This window comes from Misgurnus anguillicaudatus, chromosome 18, assembly GCF_027580225.2.
Source record: "Misgurnus anguillicaudatus chromosome 18, ASM2758022v2, whole genome shotgun sequence".
Classification (NCBI taxonomy): Eukaryota; Metazoa; Chordata; class Actinopteri; order Cypriniformes; family Cobitidae; genus Misgurnus; species Misgurnus anguillicaudatus.
In genome coordinates this window covers 17,007,107-17,026,250 of record NC_073354.2, presented here as the reverse complement: position 1 = coordinate 17,026,250, position 19,144 = coordinate 17,007,107, and the positions used below count along the sequence as shown (strand labels likewise).

Below are 19,144 nucleotides of genomic sequence, written 5' to 3'. Positions count from 1 at the left end.
GCAGCTGTGTGATGTACAGTAGGAAATAAGAGACATCTGTTTACTAGGACTGGATATTGCAACCATATAAATAAAATAGTTTTTTATCGCTAATCTGGTTTCGGTTCGATTGCAATTAGTTATCAATATTTTATTAAAAATTTTAGTTGTGCAGACACACAATGCATATATTTAAATATAAATGCTGGTAACTAAAACCCTTCCATTTAGATCTATTACTGTAATCCACATTTACATTAACGAAAGGCCCACACAATTGTTTAATTTAATTACTTGTTACAATGTTTTTTACTCAAAAGTAAATGTAAAAAGAAATAAGCCCATACAATGCACACAACACTCTAAAAATGTCTGGGTTATTTTTGACCCATAATGGGTAAATATTGAACAGATCACATGCTGGGTTAAAAATGACCCAATGTTGGGTTGTTATTATGCAAAACGATAGAATCACGCACATCCAAATTAAATACGGGTGCAGGATCAAATAAATATAAGTAACAAAAGAGAAGGATCCGCACACCAAAAAGCTCCCTTTCACATTATTTATTGGAGTGACGTTTCGGGTAGGGTGGCCATTCCTGCCACTTCCGCCGGACACGTCCCGAACATGTTTTCGGGTTCGTTCTCTGGATGTCGTGTTGGTCGACCGCATACGTCATCAAGGTTTAATATTTCGGGTTTAATTTCAGAAAAGCAACCGTTACATTTCAAGGTAAGAATGAAACTACAATGACTGTATGCCTTAAAAGAAATAAATCTTAATTTTCTAATGTATTTTAACTGAAATGTGAGAACCTCGATGACGTATGCGGTCGAGCAACGCGACTTCCTTAGAACGCACCGAAAACATGTTCGGGACGTGTCCGGCGGAACTGGCACGAATGGCCACCCTAGTTTCGGGTATCTACGACCCTTCCGACCCTACCCAGATAAAACCCAGATATTTTTAAAGTGAAGGTGCACAAACTGAACAATTTACGTTCATTACTTAAAAAAATGAAATTCATTAGCAATTTCATACATGATAATGAAAAAACTTTAAAATACTTAACATAAAAACAGGCCAATAAAACCTTTGTTTTGAGATGCGTCTAAAAAAAAATGTATATAGGGATGTTCTGAATTAATATTGTTCCGTTAAATTAAAGATATTTTTTAACCAGCTCTACTATTTATGTGAAATTATCAAGGAGACTGAGCTGGTAACTATACAGTCAAATCGCCACAAGGGAGGCTTCAATAGCCTCTTTCACACAGTAATTCTGGTAAATTACCATGAATTTACCAGAATGAAGTTACCAGTAAATACAAAAATGTGCTGTTCACACATGCAGTGACGTTCCATCTTTTTACCAGTAAGACATCATTCACACATCAGCATCAAAATACCGGTAAACTCGGAGAGAAAGCGGAAGTTGTGGCGCGCGGCCGGCGAGCTCCGTGTCGTATTTGTAAACAACGGCGGGTTATGACTTAATATCAACGGTCCGTATTTTGTTGTTTTCACATCAGTGGCAAACCATCGCGAAGTTGCTCGTGACCAAACAAATTGCGTGAGGCGGCGTCAACCTGCGTTTGCACATTAGGCTTCACAGATGGTGTGCTAAGGACGTCGGCAATATGGAAAATAGACGGTAAGCTGTTTTAAACAACTTTGGTGAAGAAATGTGGATGTTAACTTCAGGTGTGCTCGACTTTTAAGCAGCATGTGTGTGGAAACGTCCGTAAACAGTTCGGGGGTAAACGCGTCACCTGTATAAAAAATTTTCTGATTGGCCTGATCTGTCAGCACGGTCTGACGTCGTCTGTTCTAAATGTCGGTAATCCTATATTTTTCGTTCACACATGACATGTTAACTGCAATTTACCAGTAAATTACCAGTAAATACTGTATGTGTGAAAGGGACTATAGACCGCTATGGTTGGGTCAAAAATGGACAAACTTAGACTTAGGGTTAAACTAATGCAGAATGTTTTTTTTACCCAACAATGGGTTCAAACAACCCAGAATTTTTTATTTTGGGTTGAAACTCGGCATGGATAAAATACAACCCAACGGGTTGGGTTCGTCCCTTTTTTATTTTTTTATAGTGTAAGAAAAATCAACATGCTGCAAGTACTATGACAGTCAATTTTAGCTAGTTTGTAAAAATTCACATAATTGTTTCCCAAAAGCCATATCAAGAATTTTTTTAGTCATTTTATTAATGATGGTTTGTGAATGGCTGACATCAAGATCCTCTTTAACCCCGACTAATGCACATTAACAGCTGACTTCAGCACCATCTGTAGATCGTGTCCTGTGGTTATATTACACTGTCGATGTGACTGAACGGTCTCTTAGGAGTCTCCACAAGCAAAGAGCGGGTTATAATCCATTGTACAGCCACCCTGTGGACCACCCAAGCTGAGATTCATAGGGATTTATATCGTTTCACTTTTGGAGCCCGCAGTCTCATTAGTGTTGGTTTGGAAATGGCGAATATGGGCTGCGGGGCAGCAGATGGTGAGAGATGGTTTTCTAACTAGAGGAGTAACATATGCCCAGACTCTCAGTTCATATGAATCAATTCAGTGTTGACAGGTCTGAATCAGAGGAGGAAATGAAACACAGTAAGCCAGTTCAACATGAACGATTCTCCATCCTTTGATTCATTTGATTCAGGCTTGATTCACTTCTTTCATGTGTCTGTAACCACACGAAATGGAAAGTCTCTTTAAAATTCCCCTTCCACCTTTTTATTTGCTGATTAAATAATAAACAGGGAAGACCTGAGGTTATACTAACAACGTCTTAATAGCGACATTGGCTTGCCTTTAAATGATCTGAATCTGGCAGTATTTCATTTAATTCCTTCCCGGGGTTTCTCACTTCTGTAAGACTGTGAACTTTGTTAGAAGAGTAACCTAATAACAGAATGCTGAGAATTGGAAACGATGGCTGGCACTACTAACACATAGACTGTAACATGGAAAGAGCTCTGGCCGTGTTTCATGTCCTTGCTGCGGTTTGCAGCCTCTCTGCATGCTGGCAGAAGAAGGAAGGCCGCCCTCCAACACTGATCTCAGGCCTGTCAAACACCTGTTCTTTTTGGCCCTGCACCCACAAGCTGTCGCTGGATCAGATGCTTTACTCTATCAATAACGTGTAATCTAGGATGGCCTGCACTTGCAGATTTTCCTCCGAGCTGTTTTGATTGCTATTGTCAAAGGGCTATGTGGGTTGTCTGCTATGAACTGCCAACAGTGATTAGGACTTCAATTACAAGAGTTAAATATAAAAAAGACCGTTCATTTACATGACAAGTGTTTTGGGGGCACAAAAACCCAAACTTTTACAGTGCAATTTTTTTAAAACTATCCCACACTTTCAGATTAAAATGTGACAAAAGTTGTCACTAGGACGGTACCTTTTAAAAATGTCCTAATATGTACAGATATGTACCTTGTGAAGTACCAGTATGTACCTCTAATGCTGCGTTTACACCAATGTTTACACCAACGTTTACACCACGTTTGAGGCTTCAAAATCGCGCCTACCGTGCCTAGTTTTCTGCTTGAACAGTTTGAATGCATTTTCGCTGTAGACGCGCAGAAAAATCAAGCATTTGACGCACGTCAGAGGCAAAATCTGCTTCTTGTGGGAGGGGCAAGTGCTATGCGATTGTCTGGTTGCAAGATGACTGATGTTGATTGTGCATTTATTGAGAAAGTTACCGGTTTGTATTTGGTCACCTTACTATAGGGGGAAAATAAACGGCACGGGTCGGAAAAAGTTGCGTGACTCAAAAGTGAAATGTGTATTTACAACTTACCAGGTTGCCTAATGTCCTCACTGAGACTCTTCCAAGCGAGGTCCTTTTTATTCCTGTCTCTATAGAAATAAGAACTTGTGTCGTATAGCTCCGGGTGACTGTTCACAGACAATATCAAGTGTTCCTTCATGTTGAATGAGTGACTCCGGGCAGGGCTGCCGCCACAGCAGCTAGCAGGCTCCTGATTGGTTAATGCGGAGTGAGAATCCGCCAAAGTTCAAATTTTTCAACTCGGGCGTCAAACGCAAAATGCACAAAAAGCACCATTCGAGCGTACCGCACCAGACGCTTAATTCGCGCCATTCGCGTGAACTAGACGCGCAAATGAGGCGGAATTGCGTCTACTGCGCCAAACGCCTCATCCGCGCCGCGAGACCTCCAGACGCGCATCTTCACATTGAAATCACTCGCATTTGACGCCTCCACCGCGGCTGGTATAAACGCAGCATAAGGTACCAATGTGTACCTTTTGAAGTACCAATATGCACCTTTTAGGTACAAAACGTTACTTTTTGAAAAGGTACCGGTCCAGTGACAACTTTTGTACCTTCTTGTAACTTTTTTCTGAGAGTGTATTATTGTCTGTGTGTAAACTACAAAAATGAGAACGAAACAATGACAAAATGCGCAAATGTATTATGTTTTAAGACTTTGTGTGGCAACTTTTTTGTACGTCATATTGTCACTTTGGTTTAGCTTGCTGACAAACCTGAAGTTACAAATGTGCTACATACTGTACAGTATAAGTATTAGGATTGGCCCTTCTCATAAACATGTTTATCTATTCTAGTAGTTCCAATAAAAAAATATTAACGCTATCCCATACAATACCATTTTGTTTTCATCTTTGTACAATGGTTTCGGAAGGGCCCTTTTCTTTTCCAAAATGACTGTACCCCTTCTAATAAACCCTCCTGTTCAATATAAGGGGGTGTCCAAATACTTTTGTATATAGTGTATTTCATATTTACATAAAACTACATTTGTGACCCTGGACCACAAAACCAGTCATAAGTCGCACAAAAATACATTGTATGGGTCAAAACGACCGTATTTTTTAATACTACATACACATTTCCTGTATTTTCTGGTTGTATTCTAATAATAATTATATATGATCACTATACAATTGCAAAAACAACAAATCTAATGGTAGAAAGGTGGCCTAAGGCTTTTGCACAGTACTATATATCAAAAATGTATGTTGCTTTATTTCATTTGGACAACTTAAGGTGATTTTCTCAATTTAGATTTTTCTGCACCCACCAATTCCAGATTTTCAAATAGTATCTCAGCCAAATATTGTCCTATCCTAACAAACCTTACATCAATGGAAAGCTTATTTATTCAGTTCAAAACTCTTAATGAACGCCTGGTTTCAGGTTCACCTGACCTTGAATAGACCAAAAACATTAAGATGGACCGCATAGAAATTAAACATTATGAATACTATATATAAATCAAACAAGTTGGTGGAACAGTAAAGAAGTTGAATGGGAAAGGCAGACCACAGATGTAATGTTGCCGAACACAGATTATTTAAAGCAGGCAATCGCTGTCTTACAATACACGAGTCATGCGATATCAATTCTTCACTCCAATAATTATATATAGCGCTAGCCAGGAATTCTTCCTAACTGAAACAAACATGGGTTCAACTTAAGGCCTCACGATTAATACTTCTTCTAAATAACATATACTAGTTTATTTTAACTGTTTGCCAAAGGAAAATTAATGAATGCTTCGGATCCCAGCAAAACCAGATTTCCTCAAGGTGATTAATTTGAGTTCTGTGGGTTCTGTGCTGATTCAGACCTATCAGTTCCACTCAGATTTCATTTTTTTCAGATGAATTTATGCGTCCCTGTCCGCCTGATCTGTATATCCTGTGCTTGTGTTTCACGATTGAAACTTTCCAACGAGGAAATAAAGAGAGCTATTCTGACTATGGACGAACAGGAAGATCTGCCTAAGGACATGCTGGAGCAGGTGAATGTCCAGGGATCAATGAAATGTGTGGGAGAGACAGCAAAGCATTCTGGGATATTTTGTAAAGATTGAAACACTGACACTGTGAAACCTGATCTGCCCGTAAAAGATGTTCAATGTTTATCATTCTTCCATTAATAGTCATTCACTTTCGATTAAATCAGAGCTTATGTCACCATAGCCTCAAAGCACTGAGTGATTGTTTTCTTCAATCCTCCAGATGTTAAAGTTTATCCCAGAGAAGAGTGATGTGGATCTACTGGAGGAGCACAAACATGAGCTGGATCGCATGGCAAAGGCAGACCGCTTCCTCTATGAAATGAGCAGGTAGAAGATTAATTCAACATTAATTTAGAAAAAAAATTGTTTTAAGATTAGATTAAAGGTGCATTGTGTAACTTTTAGAAGGATCTCTTGACATAAATCTAATATAATACACATAACTATGTTTTCAGTGATGTACAAAGACCTTACATAATGAACTCTTATGTTTTTATTACCTTAGAACAGTGCTTCTCAAATAGTGGGGCGGGACCCCCAGGGGGGGCTCGAAGCAACACCAGGGGGGGCGCGCGAGACCCCGGGGAAAATACTTTTTCAGGAAGTGATTTTTTTTGCACTGTCACTTAAAGACATTACACCCCAATCACGCTGATAAGCCGCTTGAGTTTTTATAATTATTTATTGATTATATTTAATTAAATTGTTCAGTATTAAATGGTCAAAAAATATTATACTTTAAATAAGGATTGTTTTTTTTCAGGCAAATTGATGCATTTTAAGTCTTTTTTGTTACAGACTAAAAAACAATGTTAATAAAGTTATACTTTGTTGTAAGTTGATCGATATTTCTATTTTTGTGTTTTCTTTAATGTTAATAAGGATACAATGTTTTGCAGATGTGTCACTTTATAGACAAATTATACTATTTACAGTCGCGGCGGAGAGTTGGGGGGCGCGAAATGTTAACTTCTTCCTAGGGGGGGCGTGACAGAAAATAATTGAGAAGCACTGCCATAGAATGAGCCTTTTTATCTACATACACCGCGGGCCCCTTACATGAAAGTGGCCATTTTGCACCCTTGTGTTTCTACAGTAGCCCTTAATAGACAAACTGCTCTACAGAGTCAATGTTTATCATAAGGTTAACTTTATTAAATAAGATAAATGTAAAAGATTTACTTAGACTATATTTTATTTTTATTTCAATAGAAATGTTGAAAAGAAATCTAATTAAAGGTGCAATGTGTAGATTTTAGGAGGATCTATTGACCTAAATGCAATTTAATTTACATAACTATGTTTTTTTAGTGGCGTATAAAGACCTTACATAATGTATTGTATTGTTTTGATTCACTTAGAAGGAGACGTTTTTATCTACATACACCGTGGGTCTCCTTACATGGAAGTTGCCATTTTGCACCGCCATGTTTCTACAATAGCCCTAAACAGACAAACTGATCTATAGTGCGAATTTCTTCACTATGTTTGTCCTGTGGCGGCTACCATAGCTTCTCTATGTGGACTGAACCATTGGTTGCAATTCGCAACCTCACAGCTAAATGCCACTTATTTCTACACAGTGCACCTTTAGGGGCCGTTCACATGCCGCGCCTAAAACGCGCGGAAAACACTAGGCGCGTAGGTTTTTGTCACATGATCTGTGGTGCGTATCGTTGAAACTCGATACGGTGCGGACACGCCTGGATAAAACGAGTGCGTCGCACCATGTGCACATCGCGACAGCATCGCTTCCATTATTCCATATTGCGCGCCTACATCTGAAATAACAAACTTGAGCGCGCAAAAGACGCAATATGTGAATCACCCCTTAAGATGGTGTCATATGAATTTCATATAAACACTTTTGTTAAAATCTGATTTTTTTTTAATTGGATGTCTGCAAGTGATAAAACCTTACAGTAAATATTTGGTGTATCCGTTCCCACACTAGTGTCTTTTGTCTCATGGTGTTGTGCTGACAATGTCTGCCATTATGGAGATTTTGACATTGTGGAAAAGAAAAGTATGAAAACTTTTTTACCTTTTTCAGGAGTGTTAAAAACAACATTCAGTATGCTTTGGAGGCAGTACTGTACAATTTACACATAATGCATACTCTGCTATGCAAACCAATCACTCTTTTATTCAATCTTGAAATCTGATCTGACCATTGAGACAGAAAATGTAAAAAATCTTAATTTCTAACCACACATTTTGATTTTTTTGCCTGTCCAACGAAACTCTAAGTAGCTCAAAGACGATGTCCTGATTTCTAAAGGGAACAGTGCACACTACCCATAAACCCCACTTGTTTCCTTTGCCAGGCTTGGATCTAAACTGGTTTTATCTTGGCAGGCACCAAAATAAACATTTTGCTGTTTACCTCCACAGTTCCACATTGTGGATTTCATGATTCTGGCCTGGAATATACAGTATAATGGCCACCCACTCCTTTACATTTACTGCATTGGTGAGCACACATACAGTGCCAGTAGCAAATGGGATTTCCAGGAGGAAGGAGCAAAAGGGTTATGAGGCCTGGGTGACACATTGATTTGGTCAGGCTGAAGATCCCATTCAGCATCAATATTTGCTGTAACCAAATCGTTGCAGCTATGCAACAGTCTTGTTATGCTATCTAGCAGACGGCCAAATGCCAAACAAAGCACAGGTGCCTTGGCTTGCTTGTTTTCTTTCCTCTATTTTATGAGGCCCTTGTGAATGTTTTGACTTCGCTGCGGTTGATGTGTTTGGAGTTTAGAGGATGGAAGCAAAATCTTTCCAAGTATTGACCGGGTTGTCCGATTTAAGCCCTAAAGTTAGGAGGGTTAAAGCCCTTGGCAAGTGCGGTATCCATGGTCCCCAGCACAAGGGTGCTGAACGTAACACAGCAGTGCTATGTTTAGTTCACCAGTTTAGGGTTTGCTTGTTGTTAATTTAGTGCAGTGGTTCTCAAACCAGGGGCTCCACGTTTTATAAAAAACATAACATGTATAATCATAAAATGTGTAATTAAACCTCGAAAAATTATTCACTAAGTTTTTTTGTCCATTTTTGACTTTATGTGATAGATAGTATTAAAAAAAGGGGTGCATGATTTTTGAAAAACACTTTGGAAAAGGGAGTCGGGCCAACTACCAAAACAAACTTGTAGCCAATCAGTGTCTACTAAGCGAAATCGTTGCCTGGGTTGCGTATGTGTGGGGTGGGTCTATCAAAAGAAGGTCCAGATTCTATTGGGGTAGGGGTGTGTTTGTTTAGGTGATTTCAAATGTCAACATTGGCTTTCAAAGATCATGGACCCCGCCTTTAATGAGAGGACAGAAAAGTACAGGGTGGTGCCCACTACACCATCGGCTCCGGCAATTTATATGTTTTGTTTAATTAAAATCCTACGTTTGAGATGAATTTTCTTTTTTTTGGGGGGGGGGGGGTTGTGGCTCGCAAAGGGGTGCACCTTCCTGTTATATTTAATATACTATTTCTCTTTCTTTGACTTCCCCTCAGAATTAACCATTACCAGCAGAGGTTACAGTCTTTGTACTTCAAGAAGAAATTTGCTGAGAGGATTGCAGAGATCAAACCCAAAGTTGAAGGTATGAACGTGCAGTTCCAATTATATATAACTTATTATAAAAAATGATAAAACTTATCTACACCACTTATTGAAGTATTAAAGGAATAGTCTACTCATTTTCAATATTAAAATATGTTATTACCTTAACTGAATTGTTGATACATCCCTCTATCATCTGTGTGCGTGCACGTAAGCGCTGGAGCGCGCTGCGACGCTTCGATAGCATTTAGCTTAGCCCCATTCATTCAATGGTACCATTTAGAGATAAAGTTAGAAGTGACCAAACACATCAACGTTTTTCCTATTTAAGACGAGTAGTTATATGAGCAAGTTTGGTGGTACAAAATAAAACGTAGCGCTTTTCTGAGCGGATTTAGGGGAGGAACTATATTTTGTGGCGTGGTAGCACTTTTGGGAGTACTTCGACTCGCCTGAAAAGTCCGCTCCCCTTCTCCCTCTCATAATGGGAGAGGGAGGGTGTTACTGCGCCGAGTCAAAGTACTCCCAAAAGTCCTATTACGCCATAAAATATAGTTTCTCTTTTGGGTCCGCTTAGAGGGGCGCTACGTTTTGTTTTGTACCACCGGGCTTGCTCGTATGGCTGCTCGTCTTGAATGGGGGGAACGTTGATGTGTTTGGTCACTTCTGGCTTTATCTCTTAATGGTACCATTGAATGAATGGGGCTAAGCTAAATGCTATCGAAGCGTCGCAGCGCGCTCCAGCGCTTACGTGCACACACACAGATGATAGAGGGATGTGTCAACAATTCTTAGTTGGGGTGATAACATGTTTTGATGTTGAAAATGAGTAGAGTATTCCTTTAAGAGTATTCAGCTATTGCAGACCCTATTGTGCCCTATGCACATTTGCGACATTTTCGATGTTACATATTGCAAATTTCATGATCATCAAACGATTTGAGGTTTGGATGGTCTCGTGTAACAGTTAGATTTTTGTTTTGCAGCACTGACCAAGGCCTCAAAAGAGGTTTTACACAGCAGGAATCTCAAGCAGTTGCTGGAGGTGGTGCTGGCGTTTGGAAATTACATGAACAAAGGACAGAGAGGCAACGCATACGGCTTCAAAATCTCTTCGCTCAATAAGATAGCAGACACAAAGTCCAGCATCGACAAGTGAGGGATCTGTCTGTCTGTCTATCACACTCCTTCCATTCCTCAATCCACAAATGAGAGATATGTCTGTCTGTCTGGCTCACTTCGTCCATTCCTTCTGGTCTCAATACAAAACATAATGATTTACTCTGTGTAGTTTAGAGAGTATGATAGTAACCATGATTTGCTTCAAATATGCAGGAATATCACTCTACTACACTACTTGATCACCATCCTGGAAAAGAAGTACTCCAAAGTCATGGTCTTCCTGGAGGAGCTGCAGAATGTGCCGGAAGCTGCCAAAGTCAAGTAGGTATTGCTGTGGAGTGACTACTAGCGTGCAATTCTTTCGTCAACTTGGAAATTTACAGCCCTTTGGGGTCTACTTGCGCTAAATAGATTTTGGAAATCGTTTTTGTGGCCTCTCTTCCCTCCGCCCTGTGGGTCATACGAGCCTTGGTTACCCATATATGCATTGTAAACCCTAAATTATACTAACAGGAAACAGGGCCCTCGGCTCTTTTGGCCTTAGGTGCTGAAATATATAAGTGAAACAGATGGATGGCCACAATAGCAGTAAAAGTGCACGCTTCACCTGATGACCTTTGAAGTTTGCATGTGGCTGTGAAGGGCATGCCAGCGAATACAGTTCAAAGCGTGACTAACACATTTAATATAGTAAATTTTTTACATGAGGGTCCGCGTACAGTGTGCGTGACACAATTTTTTTTGTATGTATGTTGCACATGCGTGTACAGGTGTATGTAGTATGTAGGCTACAAGATGTATAGTTTGTTGCAATGCACATGCGTCAAACGTCAGCACACGTGTATCAGTCAAATGGCTGTGGTTCATGTATGGGTGATTCTCACAAAATCTAGACTTAGAAGGTGTCCAGTATCAGATTTTTTTTTAAAGCCCTTGAAGCCAATTTTTTGCACATATAAGATTAAGGTCTGAACTTACTATAACCATTATTTTTTTAGAGGATTTTTTAAAATATTTCCTATATAAATATTTTTTTTTTAGATTATCATTATCAAAAATTATCATTACCGCAACAAGATATTACATTAAATATATGCATTTACAAACTCATGTTTCGGTAATGAGAACTAAAAAGTTGTCTAGGTACTATGACAAACAAAATTTCAACTTTTATCTGGAGAGAAAAAATAAGAACTGCTTACCTGGTAGCCATCTTGAGTGTCACAGTCAATTATGTCCCTTCCAACAAATTGAAAATGTTTGTTCATTGAGGGCTTAAACAATGATTGAAAATTGTTGCAGAGGATGAGAAAATTTTTCTTGGAAACATTTATATTCCTTATTATTGTCTCTACATTTACCAATGATCACCAAATACCACATGTTTCTTTACTGTAATTGTTTATAGTATAACATGCACTGAAGGTTTTTTTTTTTTTTTGATGTTTTTAATTATAAATATTTCCATGTCAAAGCACACAAATCCAGTTATATACACGTTGCGGTAATGAAAATGTCCCCCTGAATTGTGGAAAAAACAACAAAATTGGTTTGTATGATGTCATTTGACATCATGTGCAAAATAGTACATGAAGAGATGTTTGTAACTGTATGCTTATTTTGATACTCTTACTTTGCATTAACTTTTTTATCAAAATGTTTCATGGCACCTCATAAGTCTAATTTCGCGAGAATCACCCACATGCATAAAAAAACAGACTATACCAAGGCCTTTAGTCAACAATAGCAATTATAAAGTCTTGAACTACTAATGTTAAGTCATTTCTTGTATGTTGGACACAATTTACAGTGGCTGCACAACAACTCAAGCCTGTTTAAAGGCTGCATTGTTTTCAGTCTGTTAGCGAGACTAATGTGATGTGGTTTGGTCCACGGGTGAAGTCACAAGACAAATTGGGCTCGTGATCCCAATTGGGGGTAAAATGAATAAAAGGAATTTCATATCTGCCTGCCGCAGGGTACCAGTCAGTGTATTTGCATCAATCAAAATCTGAAAATAATAATAATGTAATGTGTGTAAGGGTGCAGATGTTCAAATTCCAACATTTTTGGATGGATTGGAAATTTTTGCATGCGTCTTAAGGGGTTTCCCATAATCTGATACGATGTACTCTTACAATGGCCTATTTGTTTGTAGGATGGAATAAAGGGGACACTGATAGAAAGCAGCAAGCTATCAGTCACACTGCGGTCATTTTTCCAAAAATAGCACAGCTTTAAACAGACCCATTCACACTCATTACATGCAGCATCTCACTAATGGAGTCGCTTTGGCCCCATCACACGGGTTAAAGTTCAGACCAATGGCTTTTTATCACACTGTGACCTGTTTAGACAAAAAGGTTAAAAAGCTATCAGGTTAAAAAGCTATACAAATGAACAGTTTTCATGTAAACATACTAACCGCATCGCTTGATAAATGAATCCGACACCACTAAATAACACAAACAGTCAATTGAAAAGATTGATTTGTGGAAAACAAATGAGATTTATGTGCAGTAGTAAAGCTTCGCATGCTAGATTGTGAATGGGATGAATATATGTTAAGTGACTGTGATCTCATCTTTCCAGCATGACTGAGTTGGAAAAGGAGATCAATAATCTTCGCAGCGGTTTGAAGAGCGTTGAAAGCGTAAGTTCCTCTGAGAATGTTTACTTGCAGGATTTTGTCGTCCATCTTACACGAGCAAGGCTTATATAAATTGTTGCTTTCGTGCAGGAGTTAGAACATCAGAAGAATTGTCCTCAGCAATATGGAGATAAGTTTGTGCCTGTGGTCAGCCAGTTCATTACAGTGGCCAGTTTCAGTTTCTCTGACGTAGAAGACTCCCTCACTGAGGCTAAAGAACTGGTGAGTATGAATGTGGAGCACTGCATTTGTTTGTCAGAAAAATAAAATATCTTTGTCTTTGTCATGGCCTTGCTTGGCCAATATTAAGGATATCAAGGTTATATTTTCACTCAATGTTCTTTACATTATGTAGGGTAAAACTGTAAAAAACACACAAAGTTACCTTATTAGATGGGTTTTTTAGGCAGTCGCCTATGCATATCACCTATGGTGCACTACATAGGGTGCACTTAAAGGATTAGTCGATTTCTTAAAAAAACAATCCAGACAATTTACTCACCACAACGCCATCCAAAATGTTGATGTCTTTCTTTGTTCAGTCGAGAAGAAATTATGTTTTTTGGGGAAAGCATTCCAGGATTTTTCTCATTTTGGTGGACTTTAATGGACCCCAGCACTTGTCACTTAACTCAACACTTAACAATTTTTTTCAACGGAGTTTCAAAGGACACTAAACGATCCCAAACGAGGCATAAGGGTCTTATCTAGTGAAACAATTGTCATTTTTGACAAGAAAAATAAAAAATATGTACTTTTAAACCACAACTTCTCTTCTTCCTCCGGCTGTGTGACGAGCAAGCGCGACCTCAATGCGCGACATTGCGTAGTGACATAAGCCTCTTTCACACAGTAGTTGTGGTAAATTACCATGAATTTACCAGAATGAATTTACCAGTAAATACAAAAATGTGCTGTTCACACATGCAGTAACGTTCCGTCTTTTTAACACTAAGACATCATTCACACATCAGTATCAAAATACCGGTAAATTCGTTGAGAAAGCGGAAGTACCTGTGGCACGCTGTGAGCTCAGTGTTGTATTTGTAAACAATCCACGTCGTTCAAATCCACAGTCCGTATTTTGTTGTTTTCACGTCTGTGGTAAACAGTCGCAAAGTTTCTCATGATGACCAAACAACATTGCATGAGGCGACGTCAAACCGAAAATGCGTTTTAAACGACAGTACTGTTTGCACTTTAGGCTTCACAGAGGGCGTGCTACGTCGATTCGGCAAGTATGTGGTAAGCTGTTTCAAACAACTTTGGTGAAGAAATGTGGACGTAAACTTCAGGTGTGCTCGACTTTCAAGCAGCATGTGTGTGGAAACATCCGTAAACAGTGCGGGGGTAAACGCATCATCTGTATTAAAACATTATGATTGGCCCGAAGCTGTCAGCGCAGTCTGACGTCGTCCGTTCTAAATGCCGGTAATCCTATATTTTTCGTTCACATATAGCGCTTACTGGTAAATTACTGGTAATCTTACATCCTGTCTTACTGGTAAATTGGAAGCACTGATTTACCGGAAAGGTTCTGTTCACACATGATCTGGTAACTGCAATTTACTAGTAAATTACCAGTAAAGACTGTATGTGTGAAAGGGACTATAGAAAGGTCACGTGTTACATATATGAAACGCACATTTGCGGACCATTTTAAACAATAAACTAACACAAAGACATTAATTAGTATCATTCCACACTCTTAAAATGAATGTGTTAAATTAACACATCTTGTGTCTAGTTAAGGACAACACATCTAGTGTGTTGTCCTTAATTTAACACATCTCTGTGTTATTTTTGGAACAACACACTTTGTGTTGTTTTAACACATCTTGTGTTGTCCCTTTTATTTTTTTATGAACTTAAATGACACTTAGTGTGTTAAAAACAACACATAATGTGTTAAATAGTTTAACACAAAGCAATGTGTTAAAATTAACACATCCAGGGTGTGTTAATTTTAACACATTTCTTTTTGTTAAACTATTTGGCACATTGTGTGTTGATTTTAAAACATTATGTGTTAATTTTAACACATTATGTGTCATTTCGTGATGATTTAGAGTTCATATAAATAAGGGGGACAACACATGATGTGTTAAAACAACACAAAGTGTGTTGTTCTAAAAATAACACAGAGATGTGTTAATTTAAGGACAACACACTAGGTGTTAATTTAACACATTCATTTTAAGAGTGCACATAAAACAACGTCGGAACGGTCCTCTTTCGCCACACTTTTAAACACTGGCGCGTAGTTTCGCATAGATCATCCGTGACCTCTTGATGTGATGACGTATTACGTGAGGTCGCGCTGGCGCATCACAGGACCATAGATAGACGAGAGGTTGTGGTTTAAAGGTGCATGTTTTTTGTTTTTTGTGTCAAAATTTCGCTAGATAAGACCCTTATGCATTGTTTGGGATCGTTTAGTGTCCTTTGAAACTCCGTTGAAAAAAACTGTTAAGTGTTAAGTGTTAAATGTTGGTGTCCATTAAAGGCCATTAAAATGAGAAAAATCCTGAAATGATTTCCGAAAAAAAAATCTTCTCGACTGAACAAAGAAAGGCATCAACATTTTGTATGACATGGTGGTGAGTAATTTATCTGGATTTTTTAAAAGAAAATTAACTAATCCTTTAACGGAATAAAAACAATGTGCTGTCTGACCGCTGACAGCCTGCTTATCCAGAGCATCTTTCAGTCACTGCTTGTTCTCAGATCACAAATATGAGATTGTAAAGCGCTTATTATAGTTTTGCATAGGCCCTACGACAAGGCTACACGTCATTTTTCATACATACTTCAGCGTCGTCGTCCACGTTGACGTGCAATTACACATGCAGACCGCTAGTAGGCAGTCTCCATGCGTGTAACCCACAGCGGCAGTGCAACAGCCAAAGAAGAAGCTTGGCCAGTAAACCCACAAACGAAGAAGCAGCAGCAGCTTGTTGTGTATGATTTAATAAGACCAGCAGTGATGGAGGTAAATAGACAGTGATTTTTGATGCCGTTCGAGTACTCACTCCTCAACTTGGCCCATCTTTGTTTTTACTGTCGCAAGCAGAAATGCCTATGAAGAAATTTTGTATCTGATGGGAGGGATTCTAGTGGACCAATCACCGCGCTTGCGGTGAGGTACACGTCAGGCTACACAAAGTAACGCATAGCCTATGGCGTAGAACCTACGCAGGAGTATAAATTGCACTTAAGGCTCAGGTGGTAAACGTGCACGTCCTGGTGGTTCCTTAAGCTTCCTTCAAAGGCCAGCTGTAGAAACAGGCTACAGTCATCATCTGTCTCCTGCTGACCTTCGACCTCTCGCTGTGAATGCTTCCTATGCAGTGACCTCACACTTTCACTTGCCCCTAGGGGCCCAACAGGACACAGAAGAGGAACAGGACATACAACTCTCATTGCTTTCAAGTCTTCAACCTGTGCAAAGTTGTTAAAATGCACACTAGGCTATTTCCTCTAATGTCCAGTAAGGGGAAATGGGTATATAATAAAACATTTTTCAACCGTGTCTTCATATGGTAAAATGCTCCTCAATATTGTACTTTAATGATAGGTTTATAAAAAAAATTATGCATTAATAAAATAATATTTCAGGCTTATAAAACTGTTAATTTATTCTTATTACGCTGCACTCAGAAATGCTTGATTCTGATCGGCCAGTCGCGACATTCCAAGGTTTGTTATTCCCAGATAAGAAGTGCCTGAAACTATAACACACGGTAACCCAGATGCTGCAAATCATTTTACCAGGTAAAGTTTAATATTACACAAAAGTTAAACATAAATGTTTTTAATAACATATATGACATTATATTTAAAAATGATTAAACCAAATAGTGTGTTCGTCTTAAAACTTTCAACGTGTTTTCCTCGCGTTCGTTAAAAATTAGCAAATAAGATATTTAATGTTACTTACCTTAGTAAATAGCCATGTAATAAGCGGGATAATGTACAAGCAGCCAGTTGTTATCGCGAAATAAGCCCCGACAGTGTGTTGTGGGGTTAAAGCGATAGTTCACCCCATTCACTTCTATAGTATTCTTTTTTCCTACTATGGAAGTAAATGTGGTCCACGAACGGTTTGGTTACAAACATTTCTCAAAATATCTTCCTTTGTGTTCATCAGAACAAATAAATTGATACAGGTTTGTAACAACATGAGATTGAGTAAATGATGACATAATATTCATTTTTGCATAATAGGGTTATGAATTTAGGGTTACACTTTATTTTACATTTTCCTTGTCACAGTGTAATTATACATTTAAGTGCTAAGTAAAAATGCACTAAATGATAAGGGTTGGGTTTGGGGTTAGTTGCATGTATTTATGCATAATTTACTGTAGTAAATACATGTATTGTTTAACAAAGAGACAGTAAAATAAAGTTACTGAATTTAGAATAGAAAATATAAGTTGATATCCTTAAAACAAGAACTTTACCTGTGAACAACCTCACATGAGACCTCTGTTTTCAATTTCTTAATTTTTTGTATTTGTCTTACTGCCCTGGCAGATTTTGTCTTTGTAAAATATCTGCCATTTGCTAAGAAGTAATGCTCGAGTAGTCTCATGTAATTCTGTTTTCTGCAATACGTTGTGGAATAAAGTAATCCCTCTAACCCTACATACAGTACTACTCTTGCTATCCATAGCAAAAAAGCTTTAGCCCTAACCTACACTCTTAAAACGAATGTGTTAAATTAACACATCTTGTGTCTAGTTAAGGACAACACACCTAGTGTGTTGTCCTTAAATTAACACATTTCTGTGTTATTTTTAGAACAACACACTTTGTGTTGTTTTAACACATCCCGTGTTGTCCCCTTCATTTATATGAACTCTAAATCAGCACGAAATGACACATAATGTGTCAAAACCAACACACAATGTGCCAAATAGTTCAACACAAAGCAATGTGCCAAAACCAACACACCCTGGATGTGTTAATTTTAACACATTGCTTTGTGTTAAACTATTTAACACATTATGTGTTGTTTTTAACACATTAAGTGTCATTTAAGTTCATAAAAAATAAAAGGGACAACACAAGATGTGTTAAAACAACACAAAGTGTGTTGTTCCAAAAATAACACAGAGATGTGTTAAATTAAGGACAACACACTAGATGTGTTGTCCTTAACTAGACACAAGATGTGTTAATTTAACACATTCATTTTAAGAGTGTAACCTAGCCCTTCAGTCTTAACCTATAGACATATAAGAAGAGATACAACCAGGGAAAAACAGAAATAAATATATGCCCCTTGGCTCAGGCACACGTAGCCCTATAAAGACGCTGTTCCATATGGCAGTGATAAAGGCACATCAAAGGCATTGTGGGAAGGCTTGGCCTCCTTTCCTGCGGTGAGACGGCACGAGGCAGCAGCAGTACCGTGGCAAGACTCCAGTCCCCTGTGTTTAAGCTGTAATCAGCCACTGGAGAAATCTGGGTTAACAAGACCACTTTGTGCTTGGCTACCGGTGCCGGATAACTACCTTTGCATCATAGTTAATTTACTGGAAGTTCATTAGACCCATTAGACTTTCTGCGCATTCTGCTCCACTTGCTTTTTGTTATTTTTAGGATAAAACTTGTGCTTTTCAGCTCGACAATACAAATGCCCTATATTCACCTGTGTCCTTTGTCACTTACATGTGCATTTGGTTTTCTGTGATGAAGGTCAACATTGTTGCAAATTGTCCGATTTCATAATGTCACCACAGTGACATCTTGTACCTGGCTGATGCACATGAGGATTTTGCATCAGTCAGAATGGGTTACAAATTATAAACAGATGAGTAAAGGAAAATAAAAACTAGTCATTTTTGCGGTGGGGCCAGTACTAATGTAAAGTTTTACTGTAGGTTGCTACTATAATCCTTACTACTTGGGCATCTAATTCTAGAATAAAATATGTTTTTCTTCTGAATCTCTTAAGATTTTGTTGGTGACTCAGATATGCTCATATGATTGCTGTGA

The 19,144-nt window shown here is 38.5% G+C and overlaps 1 protein-coding gene across 2 annotated transcripts in view; it reads left to right on the top strand.

The window, feature by feature from the left end:
• daam1b (dishevelled associated activator of morphogenesis 1b) overlaps positions 1–19,144 on the top strand; it is a 69,664-nt gene that overhangs the window by 48,065 nt on the left and 2,455 nt on the right. For both annotated transcript variants that reach the window (XM_055185694.2, XM_055185693.2), the window contains 7 exons: positions 5,723–5,807; positions 6,028–6,134; positions 9,318–9,406; positions 10,353–10,521; positions 10,702–10,809; positions 13,081–13,141; positions 13,229–13,360. In XM_055185694.2, the coding sequence (XP_055041669.2) occupies positions 5,723–5,807; positions 6,028–6,134; positions 9,318–9,406; positions 10,353–10,521; positions 10,702–10,809; positions 13,081–13,141; positions 13,229–13,360 (751 nt within the window). The remainder of the gene's footprint in view (positions 1–5,722; positions 5,808–6,027; positions 6,135–9,317; positions 9,407–10,352; positions 10,522–10,701; positions 10,810–13,080; positions 13,142–13,228; positions 13,361–19,144) is intronic.